Raw genomic sequence first — 15,436 nt, 5'->3', positions numbered from 1 at the left:
AATTTCTGGTCAGGACATGTGGTTCAGTAGGTGTCTTTTGGTGTGGCTACATCGCAGTACAAGCGCTTGAGCAAGACACTTAACCCCAGGTTACTCCAGAGGGGCTGACTGTGTCAACGATCCCCATTGCGTCATGATCTATAGCAGCAGTGGCGAACTCCGGTCCTGAAGAGCCGCAGCCCTGCAGAGTACAGCTCCAACCCTAATTAAAACTCACTTGCCTGTAGCTTTCTAGTAACCCTTCAGACCTTGATTAGCTTGTTCAGGTGTGTTTGATTAGGGTTGATGCAAAACTCTGCAGGGCTGCGGCTCTCCAGGGCCGACGTTCGCCACCCCTGATCTATAGAGTGAAGCATCAACTACATTGTTACTGCCATTGGTGCATCTCCTGTAGTTCTGTGAATCGCCAAGCTTTTGTAGTGCAGCCAGGCATTACCAGACACATACTGTGTTTGCAATGACTAGTTCTGCTTTGCATCAAGGTTTGAAATGGGTTTGGATCATTAATGAGGACTGGTTAGTCCTAATTTTTAATAGTTGAAAATTTGCAGCTTCACTGAAAAAAAAAAAGGTGTTGGAATTACTTTGAAACAGGTTTTACTCAGAAATTGCTAGTGAATTTCACAAATAATTGCAATAAAATGGCAAGTAACACATTGAATTAGACGTGAAATTTGGAAGTAGAATGAACATACCGTATTGACCCGAATATAAGACGATGTTTTTTTCTTGGAAATACATCTGAAAAAACGTGGTCGTCTTATATTCTGGGTCTAGACTTTGAGATGTCAATAATACACCCACAAAAACAGCTGGCGCCAAATACGCATAAAACGAGTGTGCCATGAAATACGTAATGTAATGCGTGTTGTAAAGATCGTGAGTAAAAACAAAAGAATAAGAAAACCTCACAGCTGCATGAGTCGTGACTGTCACATTAGCCTGATGGGACAAAACTCCCTTTGTGATTTTAAAACGTAAGACAGTACCCAGATTTTAAGTCTACAGTAAGATTTAACTTCTTCTGTTAATAAAATTTTGGTAGGCTACTATTAGATGGATAGCCTAAATGTCCTAATTCAGATGGGCTACCTGTTTTTTTTTTATGGTATATCAAAAAGTGTATATTTTTTTAATGTGATTGTTGGTACATTTGACCAGTTTTTACCATACTTTCAAAACAAAAATTTAAATAGGAAAAATATGCAATATGAAAATAATTGAAGGCAAAATGTGTTTTACTGAGAAAAAACAAGATTTGCTTTTTAAAAAGCCTTTTTCCAAAAAGTTACATCTGGCAAAAGGGGGGTCGTCTTATATTCTTATATTCACGGTAATAGTATTTTCTTATAAAATTTGTTCCAATAATCTGTTTTATTTACAACTTTGAAGAATATTTTAATATTTTTCTGTATGTAATTATGTGTAATAACAGTGTATGTTTGGATATATGCTAAAACGTAAAAAATTCACATATTGACAATCTAAAATTTGAAAAGTATACATTTGAAATGCACAGCTGTAGAACCATAAAAGAACGTTACAACTCCTTCATATTATACTTATATTATAAATGAATAAATGTTTTGTCATTTTAAGTCATTTTTCAACTTGCAGCTGTGCCAGAACAAACAAACTGCAAATCATAAAGTCATTAAGTAATGATTAAATTGTGTGTTTTTTTTTAATGTACAGTCAAATCAAGCTATTCAATAAATGAACCAGAAATGATTGAGGTAGCATTTTACAGTAAAGTTCCATTAGTAAACATTAGTTAACATGAACTTGCAATGAAAAATTCTTCATAATGTTAATTTTAACATTTACTAATGCATGATTAAAAATTGTAACTGTTAATATTATTTAATGGACATGAGTTAACATCAACTGAAAAACTGTTTATTTTTAGCTAACATTAACAATGATTATACTCGAACAAAATGTATTGCTCGTTGTCAGTGTAAATGCATTAACTTAACTAACAACGGGACCTTATTGGAAAGTGTTACCAGGATTAATAGAAGTTTCTTGCTAAGTGCGTAGCAAACTTGTCATTGTGTGTTGCATTGAAGCGGTGCACTGAAGCTTGCGAAAGGGCCTTTGTGTGCTGGAGGTTGCTTGGATAAAAGAGCTAAATGACTGTTTCTGTTCTGTTCACAATGCTGATAACTTTAATTTCATCTCAGTGGACCTTCCCGAGTCTAGAAAATGACATATATTTAGATAATAACCAAGAAATGCTACATATAGTACAAGAGCAACAAAGCTGTATCCTCTGAAATGACTGCGTTTGTTTATGTAGATGTCAGGGAAATGTCTGTTGTTCCCCTAACAGTCAACAGGGGGCATCCTCTCTCGAATTCCCTATTTATCAGAAGCTCGTTACCATAGTTACCACACACCTGTGTTGCATTTAGAGCTCATTAGTCAACCGTTAAATGCTCCCTTTGTTTCAACGGTCATTTGTGAAGTCTTATTTGTAGGATTAATGCGATCCTGACCAGCTGTCTTTGTGTATCTTGTTTAATGCTCCTGTTATTGAATGTTGCTGTGTACCCGAATATAAGACGATGTTTTTTTCTTGGAAATACATCTGAAAAAACGTGGTCGTCTTATATTCTGGGTCTAGACTTTGAGATGTCAATAATACACCCACAAAAACAGCTGGCGCCAAATACGCATAAAACGAGTGTGCCATGAAATACGTAATGTAATGCGTGTTGTAAAGATCGTGAGTAAAAACAAAAGAATAAGAAAACCTCACAGCTGCATGAGTCGTGACTGTCACATTAGCCTGATGGGACAAAACTCCCTTTGTGATGTTAAAACGTAAGACAGTACCCAGATTTTAAGTCTACAGTAAGATTTAACTTCTTCTGTTAATACAATTTTGGTAGGCTACTATTAGATGGATAGCCTAAATGTCCTAATTCAGATGGGCTACCTGTTTTTTTTTTATGGTATATCAAAAAGTGTATATTTTTTTAATGTGATTGTTGGTACATTTGACCAGTTTTTACCATACTTTCAAAACAAAAATTTAAATAGGAAAAATATGCAATATGAAAATAATTGAAGGCAAAATGTGTTTTACTGAGAAAAAACAAGATTTGCTTTTTAAAAAGCCTTTTTCCAAAAAGTTACATCTGGCAAAAGGGGGGTCGTCTTATATTCGGGCCAATACGGTAATAGTATTTTCTTATAAAATTTGTTCCAATAATCTGTTTTATTTACAACTTTGAAGAATATTTTTATAATGTACTGTATGTAATTATGTGTAATAACAGTGTATGTTTGGATATATGCTAAAACGTAAAAAATTCACATATTGACAATCTAAAATTTGAAAAGTATACATTTGAAATGCACAGCTGTAGAACCATAAAAGAACGTTACAACTCCTTCATATTATACTTATATTATAAATGAATAAATGTTTTGTCATTTTAAGTCATTTTTCAACTTGCAGCTGTGCCAGAACAAACAAACTGCAAATCATCAAATCATAAAGTAATGATTAAATTGTGTGTTTTTTTTTAATGTACAGTCAAATCAAGCTATTCAATAAATGAACCAGAAAACCAGAAAGTAGCATTTTACAGTAAAGTTCCATTAGTAAACATTAGTTAACATGAACTTGCAATGAAAAATTCTTCATAATGTTAATTTTAACATTTACTAATGCATGATTAAAAATTGTAACTGTTAATATTATTTAATGGACATGAGTTAACATCAACTGAAAAACTGTTTATTTTTAGCTAACATTAACAATGATTATACTCGAACAAAATGTATTGCTCGTTGTCAGTGTAAATGCATTAACTTAACTAACAACGGGACCTTATTGGAAAGTGTTACCAGGATTAATAGAAGTTTCTTGCTAAGTGCGTAGCAAACTTGTCATTGTGTGTTGCATTGAAGCGGTGCACTGAAGCTTGCGAAAGGGCCTTTGTGTGCTGGAGGTTGCTTGGATAAAAGAGCTAAATGACTGTTTCTGTTCTGTTCACAATGCTGATAACTTTAATTTCATCTCAGTGGACCTTCCCGAGTCTAGAAAATGACATATATTTAGATAATAACCAAGAAATGCTACATATAGTACAAGAGCAACAAAGCTGTATCCTCTGAAATGACTGCGTTTGTTTATGTAGATGTCAGGGAAATGTCTGTTGTTCCCCTAACAGTCAACAGGGGGCATCCTCTCTCGAATTCCCTATTTATCAGAAGCTCGTTACCATAGTTACCACACACCTGTGTTGCATTTAGAGCTCATTAGTCAACCGTTAAATGCTCCCTTTGTTTCAACGGTCATTTGTGAAGTCTTATTTGTAGGATTAATGCGATCCTGACCAGCTGTCTTTGTGTATCTTGTTTAATGCTCCTGTTATTGAATGTTGCTGTGTTGACCGAGTCTGTCTCTTGGATTTTATTCTCATGTTGTTGCACCGATGTATCGGCCTATTATTGATCTGATGACTATTACTATTGGCCTGTTGTTTTTAGTTGGAATTAGTACTGTATCGTCGACACTGCTGAGCTTCTGCCATACAGCCCTCCTTTAAAACTGAAAGTTGAAAATGAAAAGTCAGTTAGCAAAGTCTCATTAACGTTAAAACTTCACGTTGACTGATGACAGATTCTCAAGATAAAACTCTCTGTGTATCTTTCCTCGGCTTTGACTGATGGTCTCTTTTCTTTAACTTCCCCATACTGTAAGTTTAATTAAAAGCGGACATTTTGTGTGAATACTAATAAGCATGAGGATGATGGGCTGGCAGGGTGTCTACTTACAGAAATGATTTTTTAACTAAATCGAAATATTTTCTGATTTAAAAAGCATTAAATTCTCTATCAACAAGATTTGGTGAGATATGAGTTATAGCAGTCACTATATTATTACGGTGCACTTCAGAATTAGTATCTGTCATATCTGTACAAAAATAAAATAAAGAATTTATAAAAAGACTGTACCAAAAAAAGCACTGATTAAACGCTGATTACATTTTTTTAATTCATTAGCGTGTTTAATTAAAATACACTTTAACACATTGTTGAAATACATTTTAAATATGCCAAATTGCAACTTTATTATTTAAAAATATAATTACAAATACAATTAATTATATTATAGTGTAACTGTAACGTCATTAAAATATATTTTAGTTCATATAAATTTTAGTTCACATACAAGTTAAAGAGATAGTTCCCCCAAAAATGAAAGTTGCCCCATGATTTACTCACCCTCAAGCCATCCTAGGTGTATATGACCTTCTTCTTCCAGACAAATCGAAGTTATATTAAAAACAATATCCTGGCTCTTCCAAGCTTTATAATGGCAGTGAATGGGGGTCGACATTTTGAAGCGAAATAAAGTGCATCCATCCATCATAAAAAGTGCTCCACACGGCTCCGGGGGGTTAATAAAGGCCTTCTGAAGTGAATCAATGGGTTTGTGTAAGAAAAATATCCATATTTAAAACTTTATAAACTGTAATCTCTAGCTTCCGCTAACTGTCTTACACGTGTTCACAGGAGAGTGACTTCAGAAGGCCTTTATTAACCCCCCGGAGCCGTGTGGAGCACTTTTTATGATGGATGGACACACTTTTTGGGGCTTCAAAATCTCAACCTCCATTCACTGCCATTATAAAGCTTAGAGGAGCCAGGACATCTTTTAATATAACCCCAATTGTATTCATCTGAAAGAATAAAGTCATATACACCTAGGGTGAGTAAATCATGGGGTCATTTTCAATTTTTGGGTGAACTTTCCTTTTAACCATATTTCAAATACAACAGATGCAATTAGGAAAGTACATGTAAAGATGTATATGCATGAGTCGTGACTGTCACATTAGCCTGATGGGACAAAACTCCCTTTGTGATTTTAAAACGTAAGACAGTACCCAGATTTTAAGTCTACAGTAAGATTTAACTTCTTCTGTTAATAAAATTTTGGTAGGCTACTATTAGATGGATAGCCTAAATGTCCTAATTCAGATGGGCTACCTGTTTTTTTTTTATGGTATATCAAAAAGTGTATATTTTTTTAATGTGATTGTTGGTACATTTGACCAGTTTTTACCATACTTTCAAAACAAAAATTTAAATAGGAAAAATATGCAATATGAAAATAATTGAAGGCAAAATGTGTTTTACTGAGAAAAAACAAGATTTGCTTTTTAAAAAGCCTTTTTCCAAAAAGTTACATCTGGCAAAAGGGGGGTCGTCTTATATTCGGGCCAATACGGTAATAGTATTTTCTTATAAAATTTGTTCCAATAATCTGTTTTATTTACAACTTTGAAGAATATTTTTATAATGTACTGTATGTAATTATGTGTAATAACAGTGTATGTTTGGATATATGCTAAAACGTAAAAAATTCACATATTGACAATCTAAAATTTGAAAAGTATACATTTGAAATGCACAGCTGTAGAACCATAAAAGAACGTTACAACTCCTTCATATTATACTTATATTATAAATGAATAAATGTTTTGTCATTTTAAGTCATTTTTCAACTTGCAGCTGTGCCAGAACAAACAAACTGCAAATCATAAAGTCATTAAGTAATGATTAAATTGTGTGTTTTTTTTTAATGTACAGTCAAATCAAGCTATTCAATAAATGAACCAGAAATGATTGAGGTAGCATTTTACAGTAAAGTTCCATTAGTAAACATTAGTTAACATGAACTTGCAATGAAAAATTCTTCATAATGTTAATTTTAACATTTACTAATGCATGATTAAAAATTGTAACTGTTAATATTATTTAATGGACATGAGTTAACATCAACTGAAAAACTGTTTATTTTTAGCTAACATTAACAATGATTATACTCGAACAAAATGTATTGCTCGTTGTCAGTGTAAATGCATTAACTTAACTAACAACGGGACCTTATTGGAAAGTGTTACCAGGATTAATAGAAGTTTCTTGCTAAGTGCGTAGCAAACTTGTCATTGTGTGTTGCATTGAAGCGGTGCACTGAAGCTTGCGAAAGGGCCTTTGTGTGCTGGAGGTTGCTTGGATAAAAGAGCTAAATGACTGTTTCTGTTCTGTTCACAATGCTGATAACTTTAATTTCATCTCAGTGGACCTTCCCGAGTCTAGAAAATGACATATATTTAGATAATAACCAAGAAATGCTACATATAGTACAAGAGCAACAAAGCTGTATCCTCTGAAATGACTGCGTTTGTTTATGTAGATGTCAGGGAAATGTCTGTTGTTCCCCTAACAGTCAACAGGGGGCATCCTCTCTCGAATTCCCTATTTATCAGAAGCTCGTTACCATAGTTACCACACACCTGTGTTGCATTTAGAGCTCATTAGTCAACCGTTAAATGCTCCCTTTGTTTCAACGGTCATTTGTGAAGTCTTATTTGTAGGATTAATGCGATCCTGACCAGCTGTCTTTGTGTATCTTGTTTAATGCTCCTGTTATTGAATGTTGCTGTGTTGACCGAGTCTGTCTCTTGGATTTTATTCTCATGTTGTTGCACCGATGTATCGGCCTATTATTGATCTGATGACTATTACTATTGGCCTGTTGTTTTTAGTTGGAATTAGTACTGTATCGTCGACACTGCTGAGCTTCTGCCATACAGCCCTCCTTTAAAACTGAAAGTTGAAAATGAAAAGTCAGTTAGCAAAGTCTCATTAACGTTAAAACTTCACGTTGACTGATGACAGATTCTCAAGATAAAACTCTCTGTGTATCTTTCCTCGGCTTTGACTGATGGTCTCTTTTCTTTAACTTCCCCATACTGTAAGTTTAATTAAAAGCGGACATTTTGTGTGAATACTAATAAGCATGAGGATGATGGGCTGGCAGGGTGTCTACTTACAGAAATGATTTTTTAACTAAATCGAAATATTTTCTGATTTAAAAAGCATTAAATTCTCTATCAACAAGATTTGGTGAGATATGAGTTATAGCAGTCACTATATTATTACGGTGCACTTCAGAATTAGTATCTGTCATATCTGTACAAAAATAAAATAAAGAATTTATAAAAAGACTGTACCAAAAAAAGCACTGATTAAACGCTGATTACATTTTTTTAATTCATTAGCGTGTTTAATTAAAATACACTTTAACACATTGTTGAAATACATTTTAAATATGCCAAATTGCAACTTTATTATTTAAAAATATAATTACAAATACAATTAATTATATTATAGTGTAACTGTAACGTCATTAAAATATATTTTAGTTCATATAAATTTTAGTTCACATACAAGTTAAAGAGATAGTTCCCCCAAAAATGAAAGTTGCCCCATGATTTACTCACCCTCAAGCCATCCTAGGTGTATATGACCTTCTTCTTCCAGACAAATCGAAGTTATATTAAAAACAATATCCTGGCTCTTCCAAGCTTTATAATGGCAGTGAATGGGGGTCGACATTTTGAAGCGAAATAAAGTGCATCCATCCATCATAAAAAGTGCTCCACACGGCTCCGGGGGGTTAATAAAGGCCTTCTGAAGTGAATCAATGGGTTTGTGTAAGAAAAATATCCATATTTAAAACTTTATAAACTGTAATCTCTAGCTTCCGCTAACTGTCTTACACGTGTTCACAGGAGAGTGACTTCAGAAGGCCTTTATTAACCCCCCGGAGCCGTGTGGAGCACTTTTTATGATGGATGGACACACTTTTTGGGGCTTCAAAATCTCAACCTCCATTCACTGCCATTATAAAGCTTAGAGGAGCCAGGACATCTTTTAATATAACCCCAATTGTATTCATCTGAAAGAATAAAGTCATATACACCTAGGGTGAGTAAATCATGGGGTCATTTTCAATTTTTGGGTGAACTTTCCTTTTAACCATATTTCAAATACAACAGATGCAATTAGGAAAGTACATGTAAAGATGTATATAAGTCCCACTTAGGTGGTTCAAAAATCACTCTTAATATTTAAACTATAATACATTTGAAATAAATTACAAATAATATGCTATTAGGTTTGTGAAAACATTTAATTCACACTTAAGTGTATTATTTTAAAGTATATTATTTTCATAAAAGTAAATTTTATAAATGTTTGTTAAAGTGCACTTCTTATTCACAAGGGTGAACAAATTCTTACGAAAATGCCATGTCATAAAATAGTGATGATTGTAAGATCAGGTTGATTCTTCCAACTCTTTTTGAAGGCACTGTGAAGGGTCATGGCCACTGCGTAATTACAACAAATTGCAACATTTCTTAAACCTGTAATTACCTTCCTTAAATCAAATTAGGTACTTAAAAAAGGCTTTGCTTCCATGAATAAGCTACAGTCAGGGCCGGATTTATGCATACGCATTCTAGGCTCGTGCCTATGCTTGCTCGCCCAAACACAATGAAGAGATATATATATAATATTTTTGTTATACTATGGGATATCTACAACAGTAAAATAACCAAAACCCCAGAAGAAATTGAGCAAATAAATATGACAAACAATATGGTAAAAATGACAAACTATTTCCATGTCTTCAACCTTTTTTATGTACTGATCACGTTTTCATTCTCCCGCTCTCTCTCACAGACGCACACACAGTACAGACACGCACGGAGACGCAGGTAGAAACTTGTCAGAGCTCCGGCTGCCCCGCGAACTTATCAACAAAAGTTTTGCAGCCGAAAAGCTACATGACATTTCTCAGTAGCGAGGTTCTTGAAGCAGTTCAACTTAAAGATTAGCTATTAGTAGACGCTGCTGCTGAATACTGCTGAGAGACGCACAGACGCAAGTATTCACACACACTTAATCTCTCTCTCCCTCTCTCTCTTTCGTTCTCTCTCTCTAATAACTGCATTAGACTGCATTAATAACTGCGTTAGCCTGCATATCAATGGCTCAAGCATCTGTTATTAGCTCTAAAATGACGTTTTGGAATTTGCAATGGAAGGTTTGGGACGAGGTGTGTAAAAAATTTGCTAGTTCAATACGCACGAGATTTCAGGATGGAAACGTGTCAGATGTCTTGAAACAAATCATCCGAACAGTTGATGTATGATTTCTAGGCCATTCAAATTATTAGAGAAATAATGCACTCCCGAAGTGGTTGTTTGGCCATGTCGCCGCGCCTATTAATGGAATGGTCTTTCTCAGTTCTCAAACAAATTTCGATTTTTATTGACTGAATGCAAGCGCTTATTGCGATAGAAAACACTGTAACGGTTTCCACTGATTAAGATATATTTTTGTTTGCTTGGGTGGTAATATTAGGCCTATTATATTAATAGGGAAGGGGGGCCCAAAAATGAGTTTTGCCTATGTCACGAAAAGAGGTAAATCCGGCCCTGGCTACAGTTCCATACACACTACAGTCTTTAATTACAACAGCTGATTGCCAAAGTTCTCATTTAAGCCTCTGTTTACTTTTCAGGTCAACAGATTATGGAACAACTTACGAGAAACTCAATGAAAAAGTGGGCGTAAAGATTATCCTCAGCTATCTATATGTCAGCCCCAACAACAAGCGCAAGGTAAGATTTATGGCATCCGTTTCTTCCGTCTGCTACACCTACACCTATTGTTAGTCTTCATGATGTCTTTTTTACGAAGGTGTCAAAACATTTTTCAAGGTGATTATGCTTATGTGCGTGCGGAGCTAGAACTCCCTGCTCATTTATGACCGCTAACCGCAATGGAAGGATTTCTCAGGTCTTCTTCTCGGCTCAGTGCGCTGTTGGCTAATTTATCCTCTGGTAGTATTTACGGACCTTTCCCGCTTTTTATGAGATCAATGCATTTTAAAGATTCACTGACTACAGCATGCAATTTTCACTTTGAGATATAGTAGCATTCAAAGCAAAACACACTCATATCATTAATATTGATAAGGCTGTATTTTTTTACTTTGAAGGCTAATGAATTATGAACTGGATGAAAAGAGATTCATAAATTGCTAGTGTTTTAATCAAAGGCATGACAAGAAGGCTTGTATTTATGGCTTGAGGCTTGGGAGTTTGCTTTGACAGTGCAAGCTATCTTTCTCTGTCCTCCTGTTTTAAAACTATTTTCCTCCTCCTTTACTCTTTTCTTTTATCAAGAAGAGTCATTTATTGCTTAATGGTGGCTTTTAGTCAACTAATTATGGCCCGTAATGAAAATGGAACGCACCTCCAGTAGTTAACACTAAGACGTGCTAAGCTACATGCTAGTTCTGTAAGCTGAAGTGTGTGAATTTTAGTGAAACTTATGGATTTATAATTGTCTCTGGTCATATGCTTGGTAGTGCAATCAGAGTTATATATCTTTCTGGCTCATTTGACTATTGAAGTATGCTTTGATTGTTTTTTCTTCTAGTGATTCGGGAGGAAGATCTATTTCTAGTAATAGAGACAGCTTAAATATTTAATATTTCTTAAATATTCCATAAGATAAAATAATTAAAGACAAAAGGGTACAAAATATATGTCATATTAAATTTTATTTGCTGATATTTTCAGATTTTCCATGTTTGCAGAGACCTTGAAATTAACAATGAATGTAAGTTTGGGACATTTTTAATCCAATAGCATTTAACTAAATAGTTTACTATAATAAAGAAGATTTATAATACAGAACAGAATTCCCGAGCAAGGATTTGAATCAGTGAATCGTTTTTATGGAATTTTGTTCATTCAAATGAACAATTCGAACCAGTTCACTAGAATTAATCTAGATTTCCCAAAGCTACAAATTAGAAAGAAGACAGTTTATGTACAACCCAGAGTGGTGATGTTTTTTTTTGGTCACATTTTGTTACATTTTCTTTACGCAATATGATGCATTATCGAATTAAATATGCATACGTTTTACATTTTCAGAAAAGAAATCTGAACACGAAATGAAAAAAAGTTGTAAGATATCAGATTATATTTTACAAGAAAATACTATTTCAGTATCTCTTCTTCAAAATGTCATGTTTTATTAATGTTACAGTTTCTGAGTTAACATTGTTTCTACATCATTTTTTTTTCAGTGTAGGTTCAAAATTCTTTCTTTCTTTTTTTCACCATACATGTTGTTTAGGAATAAAATGCAATATAAATCATGCAAATTATAAACCATTATTTAAAAAACCTTCAGGATAAGACTAAAGTTTGGTGTGTGCACGTGCTACTGAAGTGCAGATTTCTGACTATGTGCAGAAGGAAAAAAAAAACTTTTTGAGAAATCGGACTTTAGAGATATGTAGTATGATTGAAATTTACAGATGCAAATAGATAAAATGTGTGTATATTTTGGACAAGTTACTTAGGCAAAAAAATAAAAAATAATAATAAAAAAATCTCGAAATGTATCATTCCTGAAAAAAGGAGGGGGGGTGGGGGTGTTCTCCTTTTTTCTGTAGTGTCTTGTCTTAAAACCTACAAAAATATACTGTAGTCAATTTAGTTGTGTCGTTACTTTTGGTTAATTACTCCCCAACACTGCTGCTCAGTCTTGTTCACTTCATTATTCAGTTAAGATGCAGGAACATCATAATGTAATAATCTGGGATGTTTTTCTAACAGCTATTTATAAAAAACAAGCAGTGATTATGTTTCATTGTGAATGGTGAATTGAAGCAGGGCTGGTCAATGCAGCACATCACAAAGAGCCATAATGAATATAGTGAGGAGTGGATAGTAGAGCTTTATTAACCCATTAATGCTAGTTAATAGTGTTCTTGATGACACAGTGGAACATATTCAACCCAAAGGTCACGGGTTCGAGTCTCGGTACTGGCAGGGATTGTAGGTGGGGGGGGGGAATGAGCGCTCTCTTCCACCCTCGATACCACGACTGAGGTGAAACCCTTGAGTAAGGCATCGAACCCTCAACTGCTCCTCGGGCGCCACAGCAAAAACGGCTGCCCACTGCTCCGTGTGTGTGTGTGTGTGTGTGTGTTCACTACTCACTACTGTGTGTGTGCAATTGGATGGGTTAAACAAATTCTGAGTATGGGACACCATGCTTGGCCACACTTCACTTTTGCTTTCACTTTCATGTTATAGTAATAAACTAAACATATTAAAATTATTTCTCTCTCTCTCTGTGTGTCTGAAGTGCTTTTCTAATACTGTATTTTAAGGCAAGAATAAATATAACAATTATTTAGACAAAAATATTTTTGTTAATTATATGTATAATTAAATAAACTAAAATAAATACAACTAAAAACGAATATAAATTTAAGCAACAGTATAATGTACAGTATTAAAAAATATTTGCTGCAGATTTATATATACCACAATTATTGTATATGTAATTTCAATTATTTCAATTATTAATACACAACCGTTCAAAAGTTGGGTTTATTCAGCAAGGATGGATGAAATTAATCAAAAGTCCCAGTAAAACATTTAAAATGTTGCAAAAATTATCTATTTCAAATAAATGCAGTTTTATTTTTTTTGGAAATATTAACTTAAAATCTTGTATCACTTTTCCTCAAAAATATTAAGCAGCACAACTGTTTTCAACATTGATAAGAAATGTTTCTTCAGCACCAAATCAGCATATTAGCATGATTTCTGAAGGATCCTGTGTAATATGTAGAAAACAGTTATTTAAAATTGTAATATAATTTCACAATATTGCTATATTTGTGAAATGCAGCCTTTGTGAGCATAAGAGACTTCTCTTATATTTACTTTTGCCTTATTTATCTGTTTGTCGGGATATTATAAGCATATCTTCAAATGTTGTTTTAACATATTTGAGCAAAAATGCAGAATAAATATGTTGTGGCGTGGTAAAAAAAATATCCAATGGATGTGATCCATGACTTTTAAATCTTCACTCTGCATCCAGTATCCAAAATACAGAAGTTGCAGCTTTAAGTCATTCAATTTTAGTTTTTGTGTGTCTCATTTGTGTTCTCTCTCACTGACAGTCTCTAACCCGTAGCTGACCGCTTCCTCTTCTGGGGTTTTGGCACTGCCGCCGTTTCATTTTCCTCTCCACTGTCTACAATCTGCTGTGGTTGCACTTTCTGCCGTGGCACTCACTTTTAAAAACTACCGCACAGTGGTTTGGCTCCTACCTCACTAGTCTAATTATCCACCATCCTTTAATGATTTTAGAGAACTATTTTAGCCCAATATGACAGTCAGTTTTACAGGGTGAATTCAGTTTCTCCATCTCATTACACTCTGACTTCATATAATCTTTGCTATAGGACTGTATGACTTGCAAACCATAATTTTGCAGGAACACTTTTCTCCCTGGAACAGATTTTGGCATATTTTGGTATTTGTTGATGCCTCAAATTCAATTTGTCACACCCTGTAATGCACTCCTAAAAGCTATTCAAATTTTCCACACTGAGAAATTTCTTTGTGAAATGTATAATAAAATTAAACCATTCTCCCGTAGAGCACTGGCTATTTCAGGACAGAATATAATAGCAATTTCATCTAGAGTAAATTTCATATTCACTACAAAGCAATTTTGGCATTGCTCATTTTTCTGATTTAAATGTCCGCTTGCTTTTTCCATCCCACCGCCTTGAACAAATTATCCACATGTCATTTCACCACCGAAACCACAAGCTCCACATCCGATTATTTATCCTCCAATAATATTCAGTCTCTTTTTGTTATACAACATTATATTTAGCCCAGATTTAGACCATGGCTCATCACTCGGATGCGAGTTAGACTCAAATCACTCATGGCTTAGAAAAACATTATTCTTGATTGATGTGACATTCTTAAAATGATAACTCAAGACGAGTCATAAGCTTCGCTGGATTAAATGTGTGTAAAAAGCCATCCTATTAATCTGTGTCCTTACTGAAGACAACTTCCATCCATACTGTGTGCTAAATGTACACACATCATGCTAGTAAACTGTATACTCACAGTAAGTTTGATATCATAAAATAATGACTTGTCAAAACAAAAAGATACATTTTGAAGATGTACCAGTGATTTTTTTCCCCCAATGCAGTCTTAATGAATGAGTCTTATAAAGAATCCAGGCACCAAAAAAAAAAAACATTCTCTAATAATCTTTCCCTTCAGTGTGCTGCTAACTGCTGTGAATGGACTATTCAGTCATCCAACCATATCGTGTCAATTTGTGAGTGAATTATTTGGACTAGTTTTGTGAATTAGATAAACTGATTCACTGAAAATATCTTAAAAGAATGATTCTTGAATCAGGCATTGCTTATTCTCTTGTTAATGCTCTAAGGACAGCCTGAAAGATTCAGAGCAACTTCACCTTCAGTCTGTTCAAAGCTATTGCAATATAGCACACTTTTATGATCCTTTATGGTGCCCTTTTTGAAACTCACAAACTCCAGTCACCATTAATTGTGCAGAATATTGTTCAACTTCTTCCATGCTCTACAGAAGAAAAAGACAGAGGTTTGGGCATGATTGACATGGCAGGAGTAAATTATGACATAATTTGCATTGCTTTAATATAAGCTTAATACATT

General features: G+C 34.2%; 1 protein-coding gene across 1 annotated transcript in view; it reads left to right on the top strand.

The window, feature by feature from the left end:
- LOC107583214 (VPS10 domain-containing receptor SorCS1-like) overlaps positions 1-15,436 on the top strand; it is a 166,639-nt gene that overhangs the window by 94,961 nt on the left and 56,242 nt on the right. Inside the window, exon 3 of the mRNA XM_016269365.1 lies at positions 10,403-10,502. Within this exon, the coding sequence (XP_016124851.1) occupies positions 10,403-10,502 (100 nt within the window). The remainder of the gene's footprint in view (positions 1-10,402; positions 10,503-15,436) is intronic.

This window comes from Sinocyclocheilus grahami, unplaced genomic scaffold (assembly GCF_001515645.1).
Source record: "Sinocyclocheilus grahami isolate Dianchi unplaced genomic scaffold, SAMN03320097.WGS_v1.1 scaffold51.1, whole genome shotgun sequence".
NCBI classification, from domain to species: Eukaryota; Metazoa; Chordata; class Actinopteri; order Cypriniformes; family Cyprinidae; genus Sinocyclocheilus; species Sinocyclocheilus grahami.
This window is presented reverse-complemented; position numbering and strand designations above follow the sequence as displayed.